We start from the raw sequence: 26,272 nt of genomic DNA on the forward strand, positions 1-26,272 counted from the left end.
AACTGTTGATATTCACTTCACGTATCATCACTGTCCAATTAAAACCCTGTATCTCTCTCTCTCTCTGTGTGTGTGTGTGTGTGTGTGTGTGTAGTTACTAGATCATCTGAACACAGCAGCTGTCCTTCACACTGTGAAAATCTCGCGGTGAATGACCAGTAGAAACGCTCCAGACAGACTCTGAATAACATCTTACACTGACATCCAGTGAAATCTAGGAAGGTGTTTCCTTCTTGTGTGAAGTTACTGTTTTGGGAGACATGTTTGTCTTTGGAGAGCGACGATACACAGAAGAGGAAAGAGAAACTCCAACTCCAACTCTAATCCAGTGCTTTAACAGTCTCTTATTTGATGGAGAAGTTCAGTGCCTGTAGGACAGTGCTGGTGTTGCCTAACGACGGTTTCTTTTGTGGTGCAGCTTCTTTTTTGTTGATGCCTAGCGACAGTTTCCTTAGCGATGGAGCTTCTTTCTTCTTGTTTCCTGATGACAGTTTCCTTAGAAACAGATCATCTTTCTTGCTACTTTGCAACAGATTCTGTAGAAAATTATCTTCTTTCTTGTTGTTTCCTAGTGACAGTTTCCTTAGAAACTGATCTTCTTTCTTGTTGTTGCCTAGTGACAGCTTCCTTAGAAACGTATCTTCTTTCTTCTTGTTGCCTGGAAAGTGTTTCCTCAGAGAGTGCAGAGGTTTCTTCTTTTTCTTTGTTTTCTTGGAGAACAGCGCCCCCTTCAGGTCAGTAAAGGACGGCACTGACTCTGTTCTAGATCTTTCCTCCTTAGAGCCTGACACACCCATTCTACTGCAACACACACATACAGGTGAATTATACACACATTATATAAACAACAGATCTGCATAGTTTTAAACACACACACACACACACACAGATCAATAACCACTAGTTTCTCAGTGTATCATACTCAGCTGTGTGTACACTTTAGTGTTTATCGTTAGTTATTATATTAGTTTATAATAGTTATATTAGTGTATGATAGTTATTATATTAGTTTATAATAGTTATATTAGTGTATGATAGTTATTATATTAGTTTATAATAGTTATTATATCAGTTTATAATAATTGTTATATTCATTTATAATAGTTATTGTATTAGTTTGTAATAGTTATTATGATTTTTATATTCGTTTATGAAGTGAATCGTCAGACAGCAGTGTGAAGGGACTGAAGAACTGACACCGAAAAAGGTACATCCTGAATAATCAATTGAATACAGGTCCATTACTTTCAGAATTATTGATTTAGAAACGCTATTATCTTAAGAAATCCATACTCTCTCTCTTTCTGTCTCTCTGTCTGTCTCTCTCTCTCTCTCTCTCTCAAACAAACAAACAAACTGTTGACAAAGTTAAATTAGAGTAAATAAAAATATATTTACCTGAGGTGTGTGTTGTTCTCTGGAGTGTGTGTGTGTGTGTGTGTTTGTGTGAAGTATGTTCTCAGGAGAATGTCTCAATTTATACCTCTTTCTGTTGTGAAAATCAGATAAAACCGAACTGGATCAAAAACAAGTTTCACAACTAATTACATCACACACACACACCAGCTCTGCAGATGGGTTCTGACTATGTGGTCTAATATTTCCATCTGTATTTGCTGCTTTTTTATTTTTATTTTAACTTATTGTTTAGATTTCCTTGTTAGTGTCAAGATGAGGTCCAGCTGCGACATGATCCCTCCGTTTAAATATAATCTGTCTACTAATGATCTAAAATGTCTCTGTCCACTCTCTCATCTCCATTGACTGCTCCGGGCACTCTGCAGTTCTCCACTTACAGACTGTAGTCCGTCTGTGGCTCTGCATACTTTATAACCCCCATTTCCCCCTGTTCTTCAGCGCTCAGGGCTCCACAGAGCAGGTGTGATGTGGTGGCAGCGCAGCAGTGTTGGCTGAGGTTTCCCATAGGAAGTTGATTAGTTGTAATCCTAGGTTTAATGGAAGTGACCCTTCAGGAGGAAACCTGAGGGAGAGACACAGTAATGAGATCTGATTTGTGTTTTTCTGGAAATAAGTCTCGGTCTAAACACAAGACTGGGCCAAAACTCTCAAAAAACCGGCCCTGAGCTAGTTCCTCTACATTCCTCCCACAGTGTGTAATCGGAGTGCCCCTGCCTGTAACATAGCTAGCATGCTAGCCTCTGTGCTAGCAGTCAGTGACAGAATAGAACAGATTTTCTTTATTGTCACTGTAACATGTAAAATTTAAGTTAGGTGCAGTCTTCCATTCATTCTTTCATTTATTGTCTGTAGCCCTTATCCAGTTCAGGGCGGCGGTGGATCCGGAGCCTACCCGGAATCACTGGGCACATTGCAGGAACACACCCTGGAGGGGGTGCCTGTAACAGTCTGAACAGATGGTGATTGGGGTGGGATGTGTCCTTAATGATGGTAAGGGCTCATTGGAGGCTGTAGATCTGTACTAAAACCTATTTTAAACAAGGCTGATCCCATGTGGTGGTCCTGTTCTATGCAGCATAAATTGGGTTTTGTTGTGCAAGTCACATTTCAAATAAAATTTAAGTCAGGTTTGTTGTCATATCACCTCAACCCAAGTGTAACATGTTTAATGGCAGTAAAAACACAATAAAAGTAAAGTAGTAGTAGTAAAACACAAAATATCCGAAGTAAAATATAAAAATGAAAACACAATGTACACATATAAAAAACACATACACCCTGCCCAATATTGCACTGTTAAAATAATAATAAAATAAATAATAATAAAATAAAAAAAAATAATAAAAAATAGACAAAGCCTAGCAACTAACTGACCACCCCAGAGCTCAACATCACTGAATGAGACAGAATGTCTCTCCTGAAAAGAATGGACTCTGGGATGAACATGTGAGTGTGTAAGTGACTGGGTGAGTGTGTGAAGCTGTCTACAGGTCTGAGTGTGTGAGTGACTGGGTGAGTATGAGTGACTGCGTGAGTGTGTGAATTGTTAAAAAAACTCCAGATGTCTTTCTCTGCTGTGAGCAGAGAGAGAGAAAGCATAGTATAGTGGACCCAGACACTGCTCTCGCCTTTACCTCTTTTATCTCTTTTATCTCTATCTCATGTCTCGTTTCCTTTTGGTCTCATTCTTTTTCTCCTAAGGGATTTTAAGAGAATCACAATTATCTCTCCTGAGCCATTACAGAGCAACATATGAGCCATACTTTTTTCCTCTGGGAATGTTTAAGCTGGTGTTCATCTCAGCACCACTTCCACAGTTTTAATCACAGTTGGTCTTAGCTGCTGCACCCTGAAGGGTAATGGAATGGAGGCTGGTGTGTATCAGCTGCTCGGCACAGTGACACTGTGGGACAGTCGTATGTCGTGGTGTTTAAGCTGTGTGTGCGTTGGAGCTGATATTTGTGTGAAGGGTGTGTTATGTTGGATTGTGTGAAGAGTGTGATACGTTGGAAAACCAGACTGAACAGGACTCAGCACGTTCAGAAAGATGACACCAGCCTGAGGAATGTTTCCTGGGGATTTTTTAAAGTGTGTTTTCCCTCTGAAGAAAACTTTGCTTTTCAGTGGATCGTCTTCTTCCACAGGGCCCCTCCGGGAGCGACATAGCAGAGGTGAGCGGTGATGGGAGAGAGTTAGTGATGACTATAATGCGTTAATTAGACTTTCTTTGGGAGTGTTTGTAACCTGTTTATGTCTGCGGTTACTCGTGCTCTGATCTGGACCTGTTAAGATTAAAATACGTAAGATAAACTACGTAAAGCTGCATAAATACATGAAGGTATTTGAAATCCAATTAAATTCATTTGTATTTTGAAACTTCTATAATATTTTTTTATTTATTTAATCTACATTTTACATTTGATGCGGCTCATGCATCAAATTTATGTACATTTTATTAATATTTATTGGTAAATCTGCTTTTAATCACTCATTTTTCTGAACTTATTTGCTTCAAATAACTTTTAAATGTGTTATTTAAAATATTCTATGTTTATAATGATACAAATAGCATTAATTATAATTAATTGTGTTCTTAATCAGTTATTATGAGTGTATTATTATCATATTTATAGTTAATAATAATATTATATATATATGTCTCTATAAATGCTCCATTTTACTCAAAACTTTGGAAGAGACAGAGCTGTACAAAACAAACTGTACATTTGCTGTACCTCCTGATATTTCTCAGTGTAAAAGCTTGTGTTCACTTGTGTTTGGAAAATAATCAAAACCATGTAAAAGTGCCAGGGATTTATGATTTATACAGTTTTTAACTTAAACACGTAATAAATATTGAAGGTACCACTTTAAAGTAAGACACCCTCATAAAGGTTTACAAATGGTTTAAAAGCCTGTAAATTACATGGTTATTAATTAGGTTGTGAACACTTTAAGGGTCATTATTAATCATTTGTTACTCACAGATAGGACGTGACAGTGTGTCTAATGCTGAAAGAGTCAGAAATCACTGAATATATTTACCTCTGATGTCTAAAACACACTCTGTCGGTGGGTAGTTCATGAAAGGGTTAAAGTCATTAACAAATCTCTGCTCTCAGTCTGTTAATGTCGACTGATGGAGGAGATACAGTGAGGGCAGTATTCCGAGAGATCTGAGGGTTAACTGTGGATGGATGTGGGTTCACTATTTGGCAAACAACAGATCACTGTTGCCCTTTCTGTCTGTGTGTTATAATGGATCATTAATGACTATCAATACAATACTATCGATTATCAATACAATTAATAGCTATAAATAAATAGATTTTACCTTTATAAATGTAGTCTTACTCTAAAGTTGTACCAAATTCAAATCTTCAGTTCAGCTGTGGCTTGTGGTCATGGACCAGTGGAGGGACTAATTACAGAGAAAAGCGTTTTAATGAAAATTTAAATTGTATTTTAACATACTCCCCTGTCACTGTTTCTTTGGATTTCTTAAAACATTTCTAAAATTAAGGTGTCTCAAGAAACCATAAACTTTGAGTGAGAATGTGGTCTTCAGAGTCATCGTGTTGAGAAGAGGAGGTCATAGTCATGAGCGTCTTGAATGTCACGAAAACAAACAGAAAACAAAGCATTATTTTTGTTTTCACAGGTCACAGAGTTTTGAAGTTCTCAGAGGATATCCACCAAAACATTACACTGTCCTTTAAAATGGACCACTGAACCACTTAATCCTCCAGCGCGAGGCTGAACACATCAGACACAAATTACACCCTATGGCTGTCAACAAATGTTTTGATTTTTGCTAAAATTTCACCTATAGCATGATTTATCTCAAATATATTTGTTAATTTGTCAGATGTTTATGATAATAGTTTAAATCTTCCTTTTAATTGATCTCCATCCACTGCATTCTCACACTTAACAAAACATAAGTTTTTAGCTCTAGCCCACACCTGGCGCTTACAACCCCCACATCTCAGAGAAAAGCTTATTTACCGCAGAGTGTAAAAAGATATAGAATCAACATCTATTTCCTAGAAATAACCCTAGATCTCACCCACTAATGTACTTCAAAATACTTCTTAAACACCTTTCTCAAAATTAGCCTTTTGTAGAAATTCAGAGCCAAATATATAGACTAATTAATTAAAAATAAATGAAATATCTCAACTTCTAGAAAAGCAGCATTTGTCTTAATTCCAAACCAGTTTATTCGGGAAATTACAGGATGGTTTTCTCATATTTTGTTGATAGATAGATTTATGCCATATTTTGATCTTTAAACTGGGCTTAAAAAGGTTTCCTAAAAATAGTGCATAGTAATTTTTATTTATGTTATTTAGCCTTTAATTGGCCCAGGCTGGTTGTTAAGAACAAGTTCTTATTTACAATGGCAGCCTTGTCTTAAACATTCAGATTTCAGTCTCAATAATCTGTCAGTTCCATTTTTTGGAGAGGATTCTGAAATTGAACTAATTACATTTGTCTTCATATGTTTACATTTAGCGGGTGTTAAAATATAAGGCTTCGCAAAATATCCAGTCACAATATATGTTAAATAAATGACCTGAAATGTAGCTCACCTGACATAAAGAAACATACTGCCTAATTGAACCAGCTTATGCTCCATAGAGTGGGTCCCCCACAAGGCAGTGGTCGAGTTTAAAACAAGGTTTAGTTAGTTTAATTAGTGTGAAATATCAAATCACTTCCATAAAAACTGTTAATCCCTGACCCCTAGCTTTACCGACCTCTACATAGATCCCAGAATGGCCAATTCTTCTGTGTGTTATTACAACCAATCAGCGATGTTCTTCTATAACCTGAGTGGGCGGGACTTAGTGACTGAGGAGGAACACTACAGCTCTGTGGGGTTCTTCATCGGGGTTCTGCTTACTGGGGTCTCCATCATCTTCTTCAACGGCCTGGTGCTCACCGCCATCATCATAAATCGCCGTCTGCATTTCCCCTTCTACGTCCTTCTGGGCAACTTGGCCGTGACAGACCTGTGTGTCGGGGTCTCCTACCTCGTCATCACCTGCCAGTCCGGTGTTTGGACGTCAGCTGTCACGGCTGGAGAGTGGCTCTTCAGACAGGTAGCGGACTCTTCTGCTTTCTTTTGACTTCCGTCTCTTTGTGCTTCTAGCATTTTTGCACAAATAGATGCACTCTCAGAAAAAAACTCTCACTGTGGTGGTGCCCTCACTGGAACATTTACAGTACCTTTAATTAGGGATCATAACTGTGACTTATTCTATATTAACTGTAGATGTTAAAGTTGTGTTGATGTCATTTTTCATCTCCAGGACTTTTAATGTGTTCTTTTATTGTCAACAGCTAATGAAAGATTACAGAGATCCCCCTCTCCTTCTGGAGAAGAGAATGTAATGAACCTTTAGGGAACACAACTGGACTTTAATACCACTGCAGTGCCTTTAAAGATACACTACACTGTTTGACAGTAATGTACATGTACAGTGCCATCTTTTTCAGAGAGTGTACATTACCTGCTGCTAGAGAACTGTATTAAACTACTTTGCATTCTGTTGCTGTCCTGATACCTGTGACTGTACCCTTGTAATACGTGTTGACGAAGTTACAGCATCTTACACGTTTCTACACACTACTTCACTCCCCATTTCTCAGCACTGGGCACTAAGCCACACTGTCTGTCCTCTGTGGATTGACCCAGTATTTACTGTTCATCCTTAAAGGCACTGCACTGTCTTTTCTGCCCTCATTGTGTTGTCTACACTCGTGCTGTGTTCCACCCTGGTCCTGAAGGAACGTTGTCTTATTTCACTGTGTAAATGTATATGGCTGGAATGGCAGTGAAGACTATTTACTTTAGATACTGCATTAAAATGTATTAAGTGAAAACAACTTAAATGTCATTCTGTGTGTAGGGATAGTCTCAGATATTCTGTTTTACCTGCTTTTAAGGCAAGACGAGTTTATTCATAGAGCATGTTTAGTACACAATGGCACTCTGAAGTGCTTTACAGGAAGAGTGAAAGGAAAGTACAGAGATACTGTTCCCTCACTGAGGGGTAACACTAAACTCTTATCAAATACCAGTCTTCCCTCACTGAGGGGAATGATGACAACTACTTGTCTTCCCTCCCTTTGGGGATTAACAAAGTAAATATCCCTGGTCTTCCAGGCATTCTGAACAGGGCTGTTTAGACAGGGGGAGATCACTGCTGTAGGGTTCGTGGGGTTGGGACCAAAGCAGGTCACATACGTTTCATTAAGAAACAGAACTGTGTTCCACTGTGGAGATGAGGAAGAGTATATCCTCTTTAAGTTATTTTATCTAGTTGAAATGACATACTCCATTGGCATTTGACTGTATTTTTAGCAGGTAATAGTTTTTTAAAATGTCTTTTGAATAACACTAATGATGTATGAAAAAATCACTGGATAATTGGACAATTTTATAATATTCTTACAGTAATCACAAAATAACAGTTTTGAGTAAAATATTCAGAGAATTCTCTGTTTCTCTCAGGGTTTGATTGACATCAGTTTGATGGCGTCTCTTTTGAACCTGATGGCGATTGCTCTGGAACGACAGCAGACCATCTTTACCATGCAGCTGCACAGTAAAATGACCAAATGCCGCGTTAGTTTCCTCATTGCCACCGTGTGGTTCGTGGCCTTGCTCGTTGGCCTGTCGCCTTTTATGGGTTGGAACTGCCTGTGTGACCTGAGCTCGTGTTCGGACACGCTGCCCCTGTTCAGACGCAGCTATGTGCTGAGCATCTCGATCCTCAGTCTGCTGATAATGATCGGGGTGGTCATACTGTACGTATGCATCTTTATTTATGTGTGGAACAAAAGCAGAAGAATGAGAGAACACACCCCTCAGGGCCAGCAAAAAGAGACCATCATCAACCTGATGAAAATGGTGTTACTGATTATAGGTAAGAGGTCAGAAGATGAGAGATTAATATACTCCTCAAAACTGAAGGTGCTGAATTGTTCCAGATGAGGCTGAAGTTATTTTATTCTATTGTATTTATTCTAACTTAAATTCCATTGGCTTGCACTGCAATTCTACATATTTTCAGACTCCCTAAAGAGTGTTTCAGTTAGGTTACATTTTAAGTAACCAGAAAAATGTCCCCCAGCAGCCACAGAACATGTAAACTCTGAAGTGGTGTAGGTGGCCAACAAGGGGCTCTCTTCCTGTGGTTATGTGTGAATCTCAATGCTCAAGTGCATTGACAGGGACACTGTACTGAATGAAGGGCACTGTCGTACCAATGAGATCCTGACTCTCTGAGGTCATTAAAGACCCTGGGATCAGACCCCAACGTCTGTCTAAGAGTTTGTCCCAAAACCTAGTGAGCTGTCGACATAGAGAGCATGTTACGTCATGGTGTGCACTCCCAACACTTAGGCTGTCCCAATTCTTTGATATCTTGAACATGCTGGCTACTAATGTACCTACATTTAGCCAAATTTTAAGGCTTCATCGAACCCTTCCTAAGCCACGAAGGCAATCCCATGATGCAATGAACACATAACTCCCATTGGTTTCATTCTTCTCCCAGAGCAAAAATAATTAAAATTAAGATAAAAATGGGAAGAGCAGAATCAATTGCGCTGTAACTCTGAGGCGATGCTAGCCACTGAGGGAAGTAAACACCGGTTGCATGCAGTGAGTGGGAAAAAGCCATGACGCAATCGCACTCTAACTACAGCGTCTCAATAATATGCCTAATGAGCACAGACGACAGCTTCCTACAGTCAGTGCCTACTTAGACAGCTCACTAGGTTTTGGGACAGACCTAAAATGTGCCCCTTTGGTCACTCTCTCTGGCCTCCTGACCATCCCCATTTTCAATAAATTGGCCCAGTCACTCCCTCACATCTCCTTTCTGACTAATAGTTGATGTATGGTGAGTCCACTGGCACAGATTAGCTGCTGGAGCATAATTCATGTGGATTCTGCACATAGCCGAAGCATATAGGCGACTGCCAAATGTCCCAAAGAATGTAAAACCCTTTGGGAGCCTTGAAAACACTGCGTAGGTGGAGCTATTTCATTCATTAGTTTAATCAACAAATACTGATTCTTTTTAAGGCTCTGGTCCACAGCACCTTTTTATTTAACAGTGTACATATACCGTTCCTTAAAATCTCTATTATTTTTACAGGGTACTCTGACACTCACTGTCCTCTCTTTCCCTCAGGATGTTTTGTTTTGTGCTGGACTCCAGCCCTGGTTTTGCTGTTGCTGGATGGTGTCTGTCATTTTCCTCAGCAACTACTGGTGGTCGAATCCTTCTTCTTAACTCTGGTGGCTTCCAACTCTTTGTTAAATCCCATCATCTACACTTACCGCGACAAGGACGTTCGCAGCACCTTTAAACACATTTTCTGCTGCCCATGTGCGGCACTAGGGCGTGCTGCTAAATGAAACAGCTGTGTGTCTGTTTACTTCTGTGGCATAGGAACTCCCTGGCTCAGGCCTGATCAAACCTGCTACCATGAAAAGGCTAAATATTTTATCATTGGATAAAATATTAAGAAACGTCTTGTCTCAAGGCCCAGTCAATTACTTTACTGTGTTAACACAGTGGCCAATAAAGTGATTCTAATACTAAAACTTTTCTATAAAATTGTAAAAAATATTCTCCCATTCTGCAGTGAGAAAGTCAATGGCTTGTCATTCGTCAACTCATAACCATGAAGGGAAAGTCCTTCCATTAGTTTCCATAAACAAAAGGTTCCTGACAGCCCAGATAGCAAAGAAGTTTGGGCCACTGTTGGCACTTAGAGCTCAGTTATGTATGAGTCGGACATGGGACAATACTCGATTTGTCCCAGACTTGGTCCACAACACCCCTGACATCTGGCCCATAGGTGGTGCTGTGGCTGAGTTGAGGCAGTCAGACTCACCCGTAGTCAACGCAGTTATTCAAGGCCAAATGTGGCCAACTGCAGATGTGCCACATTTAAGATTAACATTCACTGCTATCTGGGAATCAACTACAATGAGAAGACTTTAGCTCTTTGTTTAAAAGTTGTATTTGAAAGAGTGTTACAGAGCATTTGTATTTGGGCTTTGGCCTGAGGTTACAACTGAAGTTGGCTTCTCTTCTGAATTTGCAATTCCACCTTGTTTCCTACTGCAGTCACAAAGCAGACACTGCCTTACCATTTACGGTGCAACGGCTTATTTACATAGAAACCATGCTGAAGTTCTTGGAAATATGTTATGCTCAAAAAGTGAAAACAGATAAATGTATTAACTACATTAAAAATTGGGTTAATTAATTTATACACCACTTAAATGTTTATTCATTCATTAATTCATTATCTGTAACCACTTATCCAGTTCAGGGTCGCGGTGGGTCCAAAGCCTATCTGGAATCATTGGGCACAAGGCAGGAATACACCCTGGAGGGGACGCCAGTCCTTCACAGGGCAACACACACACTCACACATTCACTCACTCACACTCACACCTGTGGACGCTTTTGAGTCGCCAATCCACCTAAAAACGTGTGTTTTTGGACTGTGGGAGGAAACTGGAGCACCTGGAGGAAACCCATGCAGACACGGAGAGAACACGCCAACTCCTCACAGACAGTCACCTGGAGCGGGAATCGAACCTCCAGGTCTCCAGGTACTCATATTGAAATTAGTGTAAACCTTAGGATGCTCTGCGTGCTTTCAATATGCTCATGATTCAATTCATGATTCTGTTCATAAATAATTTTCCTCACAATATTTAAACTAATTTTTAATAAAGACATTTAACATTATAACAATTACTCTTTTTTTTCTGAAATAAGATGATTGGAAACAATGCATATTTTCAGGTATATTTCCAAAAACAAAATTCTCCAAACACTGAACAGAACAAATCCAGTTGTAACTGCTTCACTGTGTCATAAACAACCAGAGAAGAAATACCTTGGATCTGAGTCTTAAACACTGTAAAACCTGAGGGTGAGCTGCTAATGTAAACAAACCATGATGTCAAGATTCCAGAGTTATTTCTAAGTTCTGATCTGTGGACGTACAAAGGTCTTGATTATAAAATGCCATTCTTCTACCCGCCAAAGGATAATGTGCAACAGCATTAAAATTAACAGGCCCCAGGTAACATTCACAATGCACATCATTATGTTTTTCATCGTTAACACCTGTTTGATTCTTATCACCTGCACTGTGAGCCGAAACATTTTGGTTCACAAATATTTCCTCACTGCAAAACATGGCACCACAGTTTGCAAAAGACCGACATCAGCGCAAACTAACATTAACGAACTGGATAGAAATGCAATCGGTAGAGAAAAACAATAGAAATGAAATGTAAACAAAGGTTAAAATAATGCCCAAAAAAACCCAGAGAACAAAAAAAAAAAAAAAAAACAACAGGTGGAAAAAAATGTTGATCCCAACTTGTCTGAAAGGTTGATCCCATCACTCCAGAGAACTCAGTCCCATTATTTCACAGCCCATTCCTCTAGCCCATGCTTGGCTTGGGGTATTTTGAGCTTGTGCTCATGCAGCTGTGTTGTCAGAATATGGCTCTCAGTAGGCAGCAGCTCTAAGGGTGTAAGCATTAAAGCAGCCACTCTGTCAGGAGCATTCATTTAATGGAGAGTTCACTAGAATTTAAGACAGACCCAAAGCGTACGAGAACTTTTGGAGCATTGTTTTCAAAATTGAGGTCTCAAAAAAAAAAAAGTTCATTCCACATCTCAGTCTTTGACTGTAGTGTATATATTCCCTGACGTGTTCAAGTAGCTCTTCTTTCGTATGGAGGGTGGAATCGCAGGACTTTTTGTTTGCAATGACAATACATGGTACTGTGTCCCACATGCTTGGGAGTGTAAGCTCAAAAATTGCATACATGGGCTTTGTGAACGTGGTATGAAAAGTGTAGAGACGACAAACTTCCTGAGGAGAGATGCTGTAAAAAGACAAGGTGCCTGCCAGCCAATCCAGAAGCATTCCAATTCTCTGCGGAGGGACTGGGCCCACTTTCACAGCCAACATAGATTTGGTGTGGTACTTCTCATTGTGTAAGACATAGTATGGTTGCTGGTACTGTTGATGGTACTGGTGAAGAAAGATTGTCAAAGAGTGGCCCTTAAAAGGTCCCAGGTCAGAAACACCAACACTGACCGTTCCAGTCCACTCCACTTCCCAGTAAAAGCGACCTCCATTGAGCTGTTCCCTGGAGCGCGCATTTGCCCATTTATCCGGTTCTTTTTTCTCCTCATCGCTGTTATAGCCATGAACATCATGAACCGGAAGCCTAATGACCCCTTTCCTGTCTTTTGAACATTCAAGACTGCCATGTGTATGACCAATGTGGAGTTCTTGGTGATCTAGAAGAAAATACACACAAACAGAGACACACAAACAGCAGCTTATATTTCCTCTAATACAGTATTTCACATAATTATAAAACATCAATTAATTCATTCATTCATTGTCTGTAACCCTTATCCAGTTCAGGGCCGCGGTGGGTCCGGAGGAAACCCATGTGGACACGGGGAGAACACACCACACTCTTCACAGACAGTCACCCGGAGTGGGTCTCAAACCCACAACCTCCAGGACCCTGGAGCTGTGACAGAGACACTACCTGCTGCACCACAGTGCCGCCCTTATTATAAAACAGTACACCATTTGTCTTTTACACATGCCATTTACAAATGCCATTAGTTATGGGTAAACAGAAACAGTTCACAATGAATTGGAATAAGTTAAGATGTCTAGTCCTTGGGCAGTGGTTAAACCTAGTCCCCTTACATTTTCCCTCTTCAGGAAAATTACTCAAAATACTCACATTTCCAAAGACCAGCTGTTAACTGTGAGGGCCCTCCATGGTCCAGTCTACAAAAGAAAGCAGAAAGCAACCAATTACTGTGTTGTCCCCTTGTTTATTTCAACACTCCTTGATTTAAACTGGCCCCAGAAAACACCAACAAAATATCAAATTTGAAAATCTTAGGCTGGAACATTAAAGAAATTACAGATGGGCATTTCAATCATTATTTAATTGATAAGATATTCAAGTACAACCCCTTCCTTGTCTGTTTAAAAAAGTGTTTAAAATATACTGAAAACTAGGAATAGTCTTTAGTTACCTTAACTGAAGCTACTAGCCTAGTCAGGTCATATTTCACCTCAATATTTAACTGGCAATATTGCTGTTCTGACCTCTGTACTATCAGCTGGTCCAAAGGGCAGGGGCGTTTTTCACTAGACTAAACATGAGAAACTGACACATGCTCTATACAGCCTCTGGCAAAGTATAGAGTGCAGAATGAAGTGAAAATGTATAATGATATAGCAAACTATTTTGCATATCAAAAAGTCATAAAAATCACTGTAGCTCTACATTTTTCTGCTGATATCAAAATTTGACATGTCTTATCATGACTGATAAGAGTTATGCGACACTATTGCATCTATAAGAGTACATGATATTTCTTACATCCACTGTCCACTTATCTTCCTTTTTGTCTCTGTTTAATGATGAAAATGATCTGAATGATACAGCATATTTTCTTTTGCTAAATTTATTTTATTAATAATATTGCTATCTAATACATTTAAAAATTGTAATTATTTGCATTTTCTGAAATTATTCATGATTAGTCGCACCTTCTTAAGACTGAAGCTTTTAATAATAAATAGTGGGTCCGGAGCCTACCCGGAATCACTGGGCAAAAGGCGGGAACACACCCTGCAGGGAGCGCCAGTTCTTAACAGGGCGACACACACTCACACATTCACACCTACGGACACTTCTGAGTCTCCAATCCACCAACCAACGTGTGTTTTTGGAGCGGGGAGAACACACCACACCCCTCAGTCACAGTCACCCAGAGTGGGACTCTAACCCACAACCTCCAGGTCACTGTAGCTGTGACAGAGACATTACCTGCTGCTTGTATGTTTGGTTTGGGATAAATGTGTAGTGTCAAATTCATGACCAACTAGCAAGAGGAAACCATTCATTTTTTATGTGATTTTTAAAAAAAATTACAGTCTCTTAATGTGATAAGAAAGATTTTCAAGGAGAGGTTTGGCATCAGACACAGAAGCTTTAATGGAGAAAGTTAATGTTACAGCGTAGCTCATGGCTCAGTTATAGAGGGACTAAGAAGAGCTGTGTGTGAAAGTAAGTGAATATGAGAGAGAGAGAGAGAGAGAGAAAGGGGATTGAGAGTCAGAGTGAGATACATATTTTAGCACAAGCTAAACATAGTCTACCTTCTATACTCAACAGTAGTGAAATAACTCTAAGATTAACACATAAGACATTTTTCTATATTTTAAAACATGTGAACAGTGGTTTTAAATGTGCATTATATCACAACTATACAGAAAAAATAATTTTGTGTACTTGAGCCTTAGCAGCTTGCAGTTTGGATCCTTCAGTCTAGCAGAGAGCATCCTCTCTCCTGACTCTCCTGGGTGATTATAGCTCAAATCCAGCTCTCTCAGTTGAGAGGGGTTTGATTTCAGAGCTGAAGCCAGAGAAGAACAGCCTTCCTCTGTGAGCATACAACCAGACAATCTTCCCAGAGACAAAAATATGAAAGTTAATGTAGGACTCCAAAAACAAATAAATACATCAGTAAACACTTTCACTAACCCCAACTTCTGGAGAACACAGTTTGGATTTTTCAGCCCAGCAGAGAGACGCTTAACTCCTAAATCCTGTAGGTCATTGTCTCCCAAGTTTAGCACTCTTATCACGGAGTAAGAGCTCAGTGCCACAGTCAGATAGAAGCACGTTGTCTTTGAAAGTTTACAGTCCCTCAATCTGTGATAAAACAGAACAAAAAGTTAAAAAATGAAGTGAAGACCTCTCAGAGCAGTGGCCGGAGTGGCAAACATTTCACACACTGTCCTCCGTTACCAGCATGATCTGTGAATGATATTGTGTGTTTGACCTGTATTGACTTAAACTAAATAAACCAGACACTCCTAGACGTTTATTGTGTTGCAAAAGAAACATTAATATGGAACAACTGAACACATATAAATAGCATATCAATCATGTTTATCATTCCTCTGATTTAACACAACAGAGATCATATCTGACTGAGATGATGAATCTCAGCTCTGAACAAGCCCTTGCACTCACTTAGAAAAACCACAGCATCTGCAACTTTACAGAAAATATTTTGCAGCATTACTACAGTGATATGAGACATGGAACGCACAGAAAGCTCAGATTCTTCTGAGATATATTACACTCAGTTCAGCAGAAACATCCTTGTGCCAGGATTTCACTCTCCACAGATATATACCATGAGAAAAACATTTGTGCCTTTAGATTTAAATACCACTGGTGTGCCAAAAATGGGAGGGTGGGGGGCTGCAGTTATTATTTGAAGCATCACAACAAAATAAGTCCATGAAAAATAACTTATCACATACCCCAGCTTCTGTAACTGGCAGTGTGGACTCATCAGTCCACTGAAAAGTCGTTTTGCTCCCAAATCTCCAATGTTACTGCTGTCCAGATTCAGCTCTCTCAAAAATGAATGCTTGATAATTGAGGCCAGATAACTGCAGCAATCAGCATTCAATAAATTGCCTGAAAGTCTGAATAAAATGACAAAACAAAAAAATGTGAAAAAAATTAATAAACGAATAATTATCTTCAACAAATGCTAAACAAAGCTCACCTTAATATCTCTAAATCACAGTTGGGTGTCAGAAGACCCTGAAGGACAGTTTTTACTCCATTAGAACTCAGATTATTGTAGCCAAGATCCAGCTCTCTCAGCCGACAATCTGATGACCAAAGGGCTGAACGGAAAATTTCAGCACAGTCATCTTTAAGACCGCATGAAAAGACCCTGAAATTATAATGTTAGCAAGGGTTATATTGACAGCTACATGTGTATATAAAAAACAAATGCCTTAAAATTAGAAACTCCAACCTTGGTAAAAATACATGTTTCATTGGTTTTCTAAGAAATAGTAGGTACAATTACAGTGAGCAAACATGAATATAACAATTTACTGCATAATTTCTACTGATTGAAAGTTGAACTTTATTTACACATTTTGTTTTTATTCCAATATGTTGAAAAAACATGGTGTTTTCAGTAGAAGATATGCTAGTAATTTTCTAATTAAAACCTAATAATTTGACCATGGGTCAACAGTTCAACAGTTTGATTTCAAATATACATTATAAATATCAACAGACTTGCTCACTTCAGTGTATGAGGTTGAATATGAGGCCCCATCAGGATTGCTTCCAAGAGACTTGCTCCTGTTTTCTCCAGGTTGTTTTGGCTAAGGTTCAGAGTCTCCAGCCTGCAATATGGACTTTTCAGGCCGGTCTGAAGATATGTTAAAGCATCCTCACGCAAGACATTCTTGCTGAGGTCCAGCTCTGTTAGATATGCTTCAGGATTCTGAAGGGCAGAGGCTATGTTTCCAACACATGTCTTTGTCAGTCCACAATCCACCAATCTGCCGCATAACAGAAAGTTTCAGTTTCCTGCAATGCTGTGAATCTCTTCAACGGAATTCTCTTAATCATTTTATTAGTGACATAGTGACAGTTGTGTTTGCATCAATGACATTGTAAATTTGTGTTACAATAAACAATGTAAATAAGATGCTTCAAGGATTTTCTGCTTTACTTACAGTGACAGCAAAAAATGACTTAAAGGGGTTCTTGGGTTAAACACGAAACAAATCCATTAAATAAACCAGTAAACATAATCTTATTGTAGCTGTTGCAGATAAATGTGTGATTTTTCAAATAAGTCAGAACTCCTTTGCACAGAAGTGTTTGTGATGAGTGGTGCTGAGTGATTATATTGAAATAATGTTTTGCAGTTTTGATATTTGATTTGCATTGTTTTGAATGATAATGACCTCTGCTGTTCAAACCAATAACTTAACATTGAATGGAAGATTTACTGTGGTCATGTTATCAGTTGGGTTGGAAGAAAATTGTGTTATGGCTACCGGCAGGAGCTACATGAGGACTGAAGCGTTGTTCCTGAAGAGATACAATTCAGTGTTAAAGGACTGTAACAACTCCAAAATTTCTGGTCAGAAGGTTCATACGGTATGTGACTGTTATTCCTTATGCCTTCGTGTGACTCATTGTTTAATGGGGTTTAATAGGTCATGGATAACTTGTTGTAATGAAAAGGCTATGTGGCTAATTGAGTAGTCATAGTTATTAAGGGGATTTCACTGTAAGAAAAAATGAGTAACGTGTTTATTATTATAAAGCGCAATATTTATTTTATTTCAGTTTTTCACGGTGTTTGAAGTGGAATGGAAGATAAATAAGCGCTTGACAAACATCAGTAACAGCGTGATCTTGTCTGTACCAGAAGAAAAAACTTTGGGAGCAGTTATAAGTGATATAGTAGTAATGTTTTTTTGTTCTACATAGTAATATACTTTCAGTTTTTGATTTAAATGATTGAAAGATTTAAAAAAACCTAACAGTGAAAATTTATTCAGACACAAAAAATATATAATAAATAAATAATTCGTCAGTAAGTACATTTGTCACAAGATGTTTGTCTGGCAGTTATGATTTTGAGCCAACAGTAAGAATTAATGAGTTGTTGCTAATGTTTGGCTGATATCTCTCAGTAAATTCAGTTCCCGAGGTTACCAGGGTCCCTCAAGTGGAATCGTAATTTGAAAATCCTGCATAAAAGCAAGGCCATATACATACCTTCACTGTGTTTTTCAGGAACTAATATTTTGTATTTTATGTTTGGGTTCGCTGACATGGTGAAACATTCATCTACCCAGATGCAGTTTTATAAACAATGAGATCAAACTCTCCTTGAAACTATACACTGATTAAGACCTTTGCATGTAATGCCTGAGTACCATTTACAAAAGTAGCCCCATATCATACTTTGACTTATACACTTGACTAAGATTACTTTTGGGAATATATGCACAATAATTCTTTCTCCTAACATGATACACTGATTTATTTTAGTTACGATCAAGTACAAAATTATGGTATTTAACTCTTGCTTATTTTTAGCAGTGGAGTTTCAAATAGAGCGTAGCAATGTATTTAGTAGGAAAAAACCTGAAATGGATGCACTGGACTGACTTTAAATGACAAATATAAATGTATCTGAATATTGTTGCCCTTCAACACATAAGCAAATGGGAAGTCAGACATATAGACATATGAATAAAACATTTAGATGCCCAAGCACAGAATTATTTATTTGGTTACACCAAGGGTGAATCACCATAATACACTTACATTGCCCTTTTGCAGTTCCTCACAGCTGGGATCAATCTTCTAAAAGCCTCCTCAGATATGTTGTAGTTCCTCACATCTAAATCTTCTAGGATGTCTCCAGACATCAAAACGATATAGGCCAGGGCAGAGCACTGTGCTGCTGTTAATTTGTGATTACCGTGTCTGTCTGAGGTCAAGAACTTGCGGATCTCCTCAACCATCGAGTGATCACCAAGCTCCAGAAGACAAAGAAAAAGATTAATGCATCTTTCTGAGCAGGGAGTCTTTCTTTCATCTTCTTCTCTAAGCTTACTCTTTAGGTACTGGAGAGTCTGCTGAATGTTCTCCTGACTCCTCACTACATGCATTGGGATTGAAATAAGTAGCTTCTGACTGGACTCCACAGAAAGGCCAAGAAGGAAGCGAAGGAAAAGATCCAAATGTCCACTGTTACTCTTCAAGGCTTTGTCTACAGCACATTTCTGCAAATCATACAAAGTAACTTGTTGTTGAGGATCTGTTTGTGGAACGCCAAAATGCCCATCATCACTGTCACTGAAGTTATAGTAAAAGTCATCATCATTGTCATCGTCATAATAGTAACTGTCAGCACTGAATTTTTTGGCATGTTTGTTTTGGCTGGACTGCATTGCATTCACACTTTTGTCAGCGTAAGTGTGGAACACAAAGAAAGCTGCAAGATATTCCTGAAAACTCAGGTGCACAAAGCTGTACTTCTTCACTGAAAACATTGGATCCTCCTCTTTGAGAATCTCAGTAAAAACTCCTGATCTTACTGAGGCCTCTGTGACATCAATTCCATATTTTATCAAATCTTCTTCTGAAAACACAATGTTGCTCTTCTGCAGATTGTCAAAGGCCAGTTTCCCGAGTTTAAGAATAAGTTGAACATCTTCGTCAGACAATTTCAGGGGATCACTTGAATTCATCTTGTGATATTTCTTCTTTTTTTCATTTGTTTGAGTAAGCAAAAATCGCGTGTACAATTCAGTCAGAGATGAAGGGAAGTTCTCCTGGCTTCTCCTCAACATTTGTTCCAGGACGGTAGCTGTAATCCAACAGAAGACTGGTATATGACACATGATTTCAAGGCTCCTTGTTTTCTTCACATGTGACATTATTTTATTAGCCAAATTTTGGTCTCTGATTCTCTTCCTGAAGTACTCCTCCTTCTGCAAGTTTGTAAATCCTTGAACCTCTGTCATACGATGAATCAGATTTGGTGGGATCTTGTCTATTGCAGCTGGACGAGAAGTTATCCACACCAAAGCAGAGGGAAGCAGAGTCCCATCAATGAGGTTAGCCATCAGTTCATCCAGTGAGGCCTGTTTTGACACTACAGAAACACTTCTCATTCCAAAATGTAATGAAAGTTGGCTTTCATCCAGACCATCAAAGATAAACATAATTTTACAGGCTTGGTAATATTTTGTATTCTCAAATTCTTCCAGGTCTGAATAAAAATTAAGCAGAAGTTCATGAAGACTCTGTTTTTCGTCTTTGAAAGAGTTCAACTCACGGAAAGGCAGCACAAACAAAAAATCAATGTCTTGATTAGCTTTTCCTTCAGCCCAGTCAAGAATGAACTTCTGTACAGACACTGTTTTACCAATACCAGCAATCCCTTTTGTCAAAACAGTTCTGGGTTGTACCTCTGCAGCTTTCTCAGACTGTTCATGGTTTAAGTCTTTGGTCTTTCCCTTTTCTTTTGCTCTATTTTCAAGACCTCTGCATCTTAAAGGTTTGAAGATGTCATTGCAGCTGATTGTGATTTCTTGTTCATGAGGCACCTTGAACATTGTGTCAATCTGCCAAACTTCATGCTCTTTATTCAATCCCTCTCTCTCTCCCTCAGTGATGTAGAGCTCTGTGTAGATCTCTTTAAGTAAAGTTGGATTTCCTCTCTTAGCCATTCCCTCAAAGATTATCTCAAATTTCCTTTTCAAGTTATATTTAAGTTTTTCAGTGACCCTGTGTGAAATATTGCAGGCTGAAAAATAAAAAGATGACTATTAGTGTGAAAAAGATATTGTGAAAATAAAGAAATTAGTGTTTTTGTGATAATTGCATTGTTGAATGATAAAATTTTTAAAAATTACCAATATTTGAGGCTCCATTTTTAGTCTGTTGAGCATTTGCTGGTAGAAAAAAAAATAAATGTAAATGTATATATAAATGTATTTATATCTACTCCATTATCTTCAGCTTATTTACAGTGCCTTGCGAAAGTATTCGGCCCCCTTGAACTTTTCAACCTTTTGCCACATTTCAGGCTTCAAACATAAAGATATACATTTTTTATTTTTTGTGAAGTGGAATGAAATTTATTGGATGTGTCAAACTTTTTCAACAAATAAAAAAACTGAAAAGTGGGGCCTGCAATTTTATTACGCCCCTTTAGTGCAGCAAACTCACTCCAGAAGTTCATTGAGGATCTCTGAATGATCCAATGTTGTCCGAAATGACTGATGATGATAAATAGAATCCACCTGTGTGTAATCAAGTCTCTGTATTAATGCACCTGCTCTGTGATAGTCTCGGGGTTTTGTAGAGAGCATCATGAAGACCAAGGAACACACCAGGCAGGTCCGAGATACTGTGGTGGAGAAGTTTAAAGCCGGATTTGGATAAAAAAATTTCCCAAGCTTTAAACATCCCAAGGAGCACTGTGCAAGCAATCATATAGAAATGGAAGGAGTATCAGACCACTGCAAATCTACCAAGACCCGGCCGTCCCTCTAAACCTTCATCTCGAACAACGAGAAGACTGATCAGAGATGCAGCCAAGAGGCCTATGATCACTCTGGGTGAACTGCAGAGATCTACAGCTGAGGTGGGAGAGTCTGTCCATAGGACAACAATCAGTCGTACACTGCACAAATCTGGCCTTTATGGAAAAGTGGCAAGAAGAAAGCCATTTCTCAAAGATATCCATAAAAAGTCTCATTTAAAGTTTGCCACAAGCCACCTGGGAGACACACCAAACATGTGGAAGAAGGTGCTCTGGTCAGATGAAACCAAAATCGAACTCTTTGGCCACAATGCAAAACGATATGTTTGGCATAAAAGCAACACAGCTCATCACCCTGAACACACCATCCCCACTGTCAAACATGGTGGTGGCAGCATCATGGTTTGGGCCTGCTTTTCGTCAGCAGGGACAGGGAAGATGGTCAAAATTGATGGGAAGATGGATGGGGCCAAATACAGGACCATTCTGGAAGAAAACCTGTTGGAGTCTGCAAGAGACCTGAGACTGGGACGGAGATTTATCTTCCAACAAGACAATGATCCAACACATAAAGCCAAATCTACAATGGAATGGTTCACAAATAAATGTATCCAGGTGTTGGAATGGCCAAGTCAAAGTCCAGACCTGAATCCAATTGAGAATCTGTGGAAAGAGCTGAAGACTGCTGTTCACAAACGCTCTCCATCCAACCTCACTGAGCTTGAGCTGTTTTGCAAGGAAGAAAGGAAAGGAAGAATTTCAGTGTCTCGATGTGCAAAACTGATAGAGACATACCCCAAGCGACTTGCAGCTGTAATTGCAGCAAAAGGTGGCACTACAAAGTATTAATGCAAGGGGCCAAATAATATTGCATGCCCCACTTTTCAGTTTTTTATTTGTTAATGTTTGACACATCCAATAAATTTCATTCCACTTCACGATTGTGTCCCACTTGTTGTTGATTCTTCACAAAAAATTAAAATTTTATCTTTATGTTTGAAGCCTGAAATGTGGCAAAAGGTTGAAAAGTTCAAGGGGGGCGAATACGTTTGCAAGGCACTGTATAAGAAAGATTGATCAGATTCTTTTATTGATTGTAAGAAAACTTGGAAACAAATGTTGGAAACTGTTGGAAACAGCTGATGAATAACGAATAATAAGGAACATTTTATACCTGCTGATGGGATATGTTGTTCAAAAGTGATGTTGAGAGAACCGATTTGACAGTCAGACACCTGGGGCACGACGGCTATACCAGAGTTCTGAGCCGTAATGGTAGAACACTTAGAAAAATCAGATGTTGAAGATTTGGGTAGACTGGCAGATTTTTCTTGATTCTCCATGATAGATCCAAAAAGTAATGTGAAATAAAAGAGTAGGCTCAAAAGTCTAATGTAGAGTCATTTTTGTAAAATCCACACTGGAAAAGAAAAATTGGAAAGATTGTCAAACTTTTTCAATGATAAATAATTTTCTTTTTAATATTATATGGGGGTGGCACGGTGGCGCAGCAGGCCAGCAGGCTGGCTGACTGTCTGTGAGGAGTTGGTGTGTTCTCCCAGTGTCCGCGTGGGTTTCCTCCGGGTGCTCTGGTTTCCTCCCACAGTCCAAAAACACACGTTGGTAGGTGGATTGGCGACTCAAAAGTGTCCGTAGGTGTGAGTGTGTGAGTGAACGTGTGTGTCTGTGTTGCCCTGTGAAGAACTGGCGCCCCCTCCAGGGTGTATTCCTGCCTTGCGCCCAATGATTCCAGGTAGGCTCTGGACCCACTGCGACCCTGAATTGGATAAGCGGTTACAGATAATGAATGAATATTATATGGGTATTAAGAACTGGAAATATAAACAATAATGTTACAAGTGAGCTAATACCACTGAACACAGAAATTATGTCACACTGTACATATTATATAATGAAAACTTTTACAGAAGGGTAGAAGCATCAGAACGGCAAGAAACTCCCTCTTGATAGCGTTCATTTCAGAAGGCTTTTAGGATTAACACATTTCCAGGAATATTTGGAATTATAGTATATATTTGCATATGGAAGAAGTTTAATTCATTAATACTTGAGAGATTTGCAACAGTATATATTTACTGGAAAAAAAACAGCTTAAAACAGTTTAGATTTTGAGCTGGTCCAAGTGGTCTAAATTTGGTTAGAGTTGGTAGACGAGTTTGAATGTGCTAATCAGGTGCATAAAACCCATGTTTCATAAATGTTTTTCATAATGTTTCAGCAAGAAAAATTAGAATTTCTTAATCTTCACCTATCACCCATAACATTATTATCAACTCCTGACACTCACTGTCAATTCACTCATCTTTAATGACAGGTCACTAGTAATTGTAATTACTTAAATGTAAATCAAAAAGGTATTGGAATGCTTTTATTTTGTAAAACTACCTATGAAAACTGCAGTTTAAAGCTGAATTTAAATGTACTGTTTACAATTTTTAGGAATTTTTTTTCATAATATTCTGAGTTTATAATGGGCTTACAAAGCTCCAGTGTGTAAATCTATTTCTAAAAAAACATTTTGAGGATTTTAAACAATGGTGATGTTGCTCTATTCTGCTCTATACCCAGACAGCGAGCATATATATAAAATGTTGGCAAACCACTGACTGTAGACCACAGCTGGTCCACCATTGGATCACTCTTAAATTCACAGAGACTTTTATTCTGGAAAATAAACTAATACAAATATTACCAAAAATATGAGAGATATAATAGTGAGTATAAGCCTCATATGATTATGCTGAAAATGCTGACAATGTGCTGGATTAAAATGATTTACTAATCTAATTTATAAAGAATAACAAAATAATATTATGAAGTAAACTTTAGTAAATAGGACTATGAATGAAAAAATATGTTTTATAATGGTATTATGTGTAAAATTCTTTTTACTCACAACCCACCCAGAAAACACTGAGCGCAACGCCAGTGGACCTTTAACTTTGCTGTGGACCACCTTGCTATCAGGGAAGGTGGGCAATATTGATCTATTTTTGCTGTCGATGGTGCTGGCACTTTTTTCAGGAGAGAACTAATCCCTGAGCAAAAAACTAAACAACTCTAGTTACAAGTTTCTGTGGTAATTCAAACTTCAATCTTACAGACAAGTTCAACTTCAGCCACGTATAACAGCAATTATCCTCCTCAAACCTACATTCCACCTTAAAAGTGAAACAGAGAACAGTTCCCCACAATTGTAGACGACGCCTTTAACGGTTTTTCGAAAGCGATGTCCCTGAGTTTGATTTGATCAATTTCTGGCGCGCGATCCGCTGATCTGTAACTCATTTTCACCCTCAAAGCTCATCATTTGTTATACAGATCAAGTGTTCTCGGTTTGAACTGCGCTAAACATATACATTAACAGATACATAGCAGATAACACACTAAATACACATGAAGCTTCATCTTATAAAGCTTATTCTCAAATCCAATTAAAGAACATTAAAATGGCATTTCTCCTGTAAATATTATATAGTTTACTGAAAACAAATGACATAGGCCATTCTGCAAATAAACAGGAAAACATTTTGGCCGAATATTTTCCGATAGAAAATGAACACACGCATGGTTTAACGTTCCAAACGGACCTTTTCGGCTGTGCATTATAAGGACGCGGTGTGATTTATGGGGACTTGATAAGAAAACGTTAACTATTCTGGTCTATTTTGAGTTTCGTTTTTCTCTAAACAGCTTTTCAGTTTCACTTTGACTTCTCATTTCCCCCTCACTGTGTATATCACGAAATATATAATATTACTGCATTGTATAAAAACAATAGTGTTTATATTCAATTTTAATCTGCAAATATCCCCAGAGAACATTCATGGCAAGATTTTAGTTCAGAAAAGTATCGAGAGTTTCTTATAGCTCACTCTTAAGGAAGTAGGGAGTCAGCCTTTGGTTTTCAGTTGTTTTAAGATGTTTTTTAGCTGTTGACTAATGTCAAAGCACTCACCCACCAGGATACATACCCACTCCACTGGAAGCACACAGGGACAGTCTTTCATGAAAGGGGTATCGTGTCTTTTTCTGATGCTGTGCTGTGTCTGCCACCGAGTACACCGAGGTATTGAATCCTGAACGAAACGTTAATTTTGAACCGATTCTCCTCTGTGAATCAAGCGAATCTGATTCAATTTTATTCAATTGGATCATTACAAACTCTCTCAGACAGAAACCAGGGAAAATGAATTAAAGGATTTGGCCTTGTCTCTAAAGGGGACATGTTCCTCATTTTCTCCAAATACAGCAGCGTTCTCCCACTTTCAGCGCCTGTTCCTTTAAAAGATAATTAGTCGTTCATTGTTCATAGTTACCTTCGCTGAGGCAATTCTGAAGTCTCTGCACTTGAAGTCAGAAGCAGAGCAGACAAAGAATGGCTCATTTTATCCCATGTTTTCCCACAGAGAAAACTGATTGGGTGGTCTTGTTTCACTGTGTGTGGGTTGGTGGACTCATGGACACATGAACACGTTAATATGAACCATCCGGCTTTTTAGGTCCATTGCGGTCCATCAGTGCCAGATCATTCTGTACCACCCTTTTAGGCAGGAGACAGCTGTAGGCAGGGTGAACAGTGCAGGGGGTGACTCTAAAGGCAGTGAGAAAGTGAAAAACAGACTGAAGGATTCAGTGAGTGAATGAGTGAGTAAGTAATACAGTGATTGATTGATTTAGTGAGAGATTGAGAGTCAGTGAGTGATAGACTGTATGGGCATATAAGAGAGTGATGGATTGATTTATTGAATGAGCAATAAATAAACTGAATGAACTGAATCTGAGAGTGAATGACTGAGGGAGTGAGTATGTGAACAAGA

The 26,272-nt window shown here is 38.7% G+C and overlaps 3 protein-coding genes across 8 annotated transcripts in view; 2 read left to right on the forward strand and 1 right to left on the reverse strand.

The window, feature by feature from the left end:
- The window catches only part of LOC136686559 (lysophosphatidic acid receptor 1-A-like), a 31,209-nt gene extending 30,413 nt beyond the window's left edge, over positions 1-796 (forward strand). Inside the window, exon 5 of the mRNA XM_066660429.1 lies at positions 95-796. Within this exon, the coding sequence (XP_066516526.1) occupies positions 95-151 (57 nt within the window). The 3' untranslated portion in view covers positions 152-796. The remainder of the gene's footprint in view (positions 1-94) is intronic.
- Positions 797-3,352: 2,556 nt separating this feature from the next.
- LOC136686561 (lysophosphatidic acid receptor 1-A-like) lies at positions 3,353-11,826 on the forward strand. Of its 3 annotated transcripts, none has more exons than XM_066660431.1 (4): positions 3,353-3,590; positions 5,081-6,527; positions 7,943-8,357; positions 9,633-11,826. In XM_066660431.1, the coding sequence occupies exons 2-4, from the start codon at positions 6,201-6,203 to the stop codon at positions 9,857-9,859; spliced, it is 969 nt and encodes a 322-aa protein (XP_066516528.1). In that variant the 5' UTR covers positions 3,353-3,590; positions 5,081-6,200; the 3' UTR covers positions 9,860-11,826. The 3 variants fall into 3 exon arrangements, with proteins under 3 accessions (XP_066516528.1, XP_066516527.1, XP_066516529.1); XM_066660430.1 differs by having other exon boundaries at positions 6,193-6,527; XM_066660432.1 differs by lacking the exon at positions 3,353-3,590 and adding an exon at positions 3,716-3,757.
- A 109-nt stretch (positions 11,827-11,935) lies between these two features.
- Positions 11,936-25,549, reverse strand: LOC136686558 (NACHT, LRR and PYD domains-containing protein 12-like). 4 transcript variants are annotated; one of them, XM_066660426.1, is made up of 11 exons: positions 25,427-25,549; positions 22,606-22,851; positions 20,800-20,838; positions 18,701-20,690; positions 16,651-16,911; positions 16,113-16,286; positions 15,862-16,029; positions 15,071-15,241; positions 14,819-14,992; positions 13,253-13,299; positions 11,936-12,788 (listed from the first exon to the last, which is right to left on the reverse strand). In XM_066660426.1, the coding sequence occupies exons 2-11, from the start codon at positions 22,772-22,774 to the stop codon at positions 12,070-12,072; spliced, it is 3,912 nt and encodes a 1,303-aa protein (XP_066516523.1). In that variant the 5' UTR covers positions 22,775-22,851; positions 25,427-25,549; the 3' UTR covers positions 11,936-12,069. The 4 variants fall into 4 exon arrangements, with proteins under 4 accessions (XP_066516523.1, XP_066516520.1, XP_066516522.1 ...); XM_066660423.1 differs by having other exon boundaries at positions 14,819-15,241; XM_066660425.1 differs by lacking the exon at positions 25,427-25,549 and adding an exon at positions 24,607-24,660 and having other exon boundaries at positions 14,819-15,241; positions 22,606-23,208.
- Between the last annotated feature and the right edge of the window lie 723 nt (positions 25,550-26,272).

Source organism: Hoplias malabaricus, chromosome 2 (assembly GCF_029633855.1).
Source record: "Hoplias malabaricus isolate fHopMal1 chromosome 2, fHopMal1.hap1, whole genome shotgun sequence".
NCBI lineage: Eukaryota > Metazoa > Chordata > Actinopteri > Characiformes > Erythrinidae > Hoplias > Hoplias malabaricus.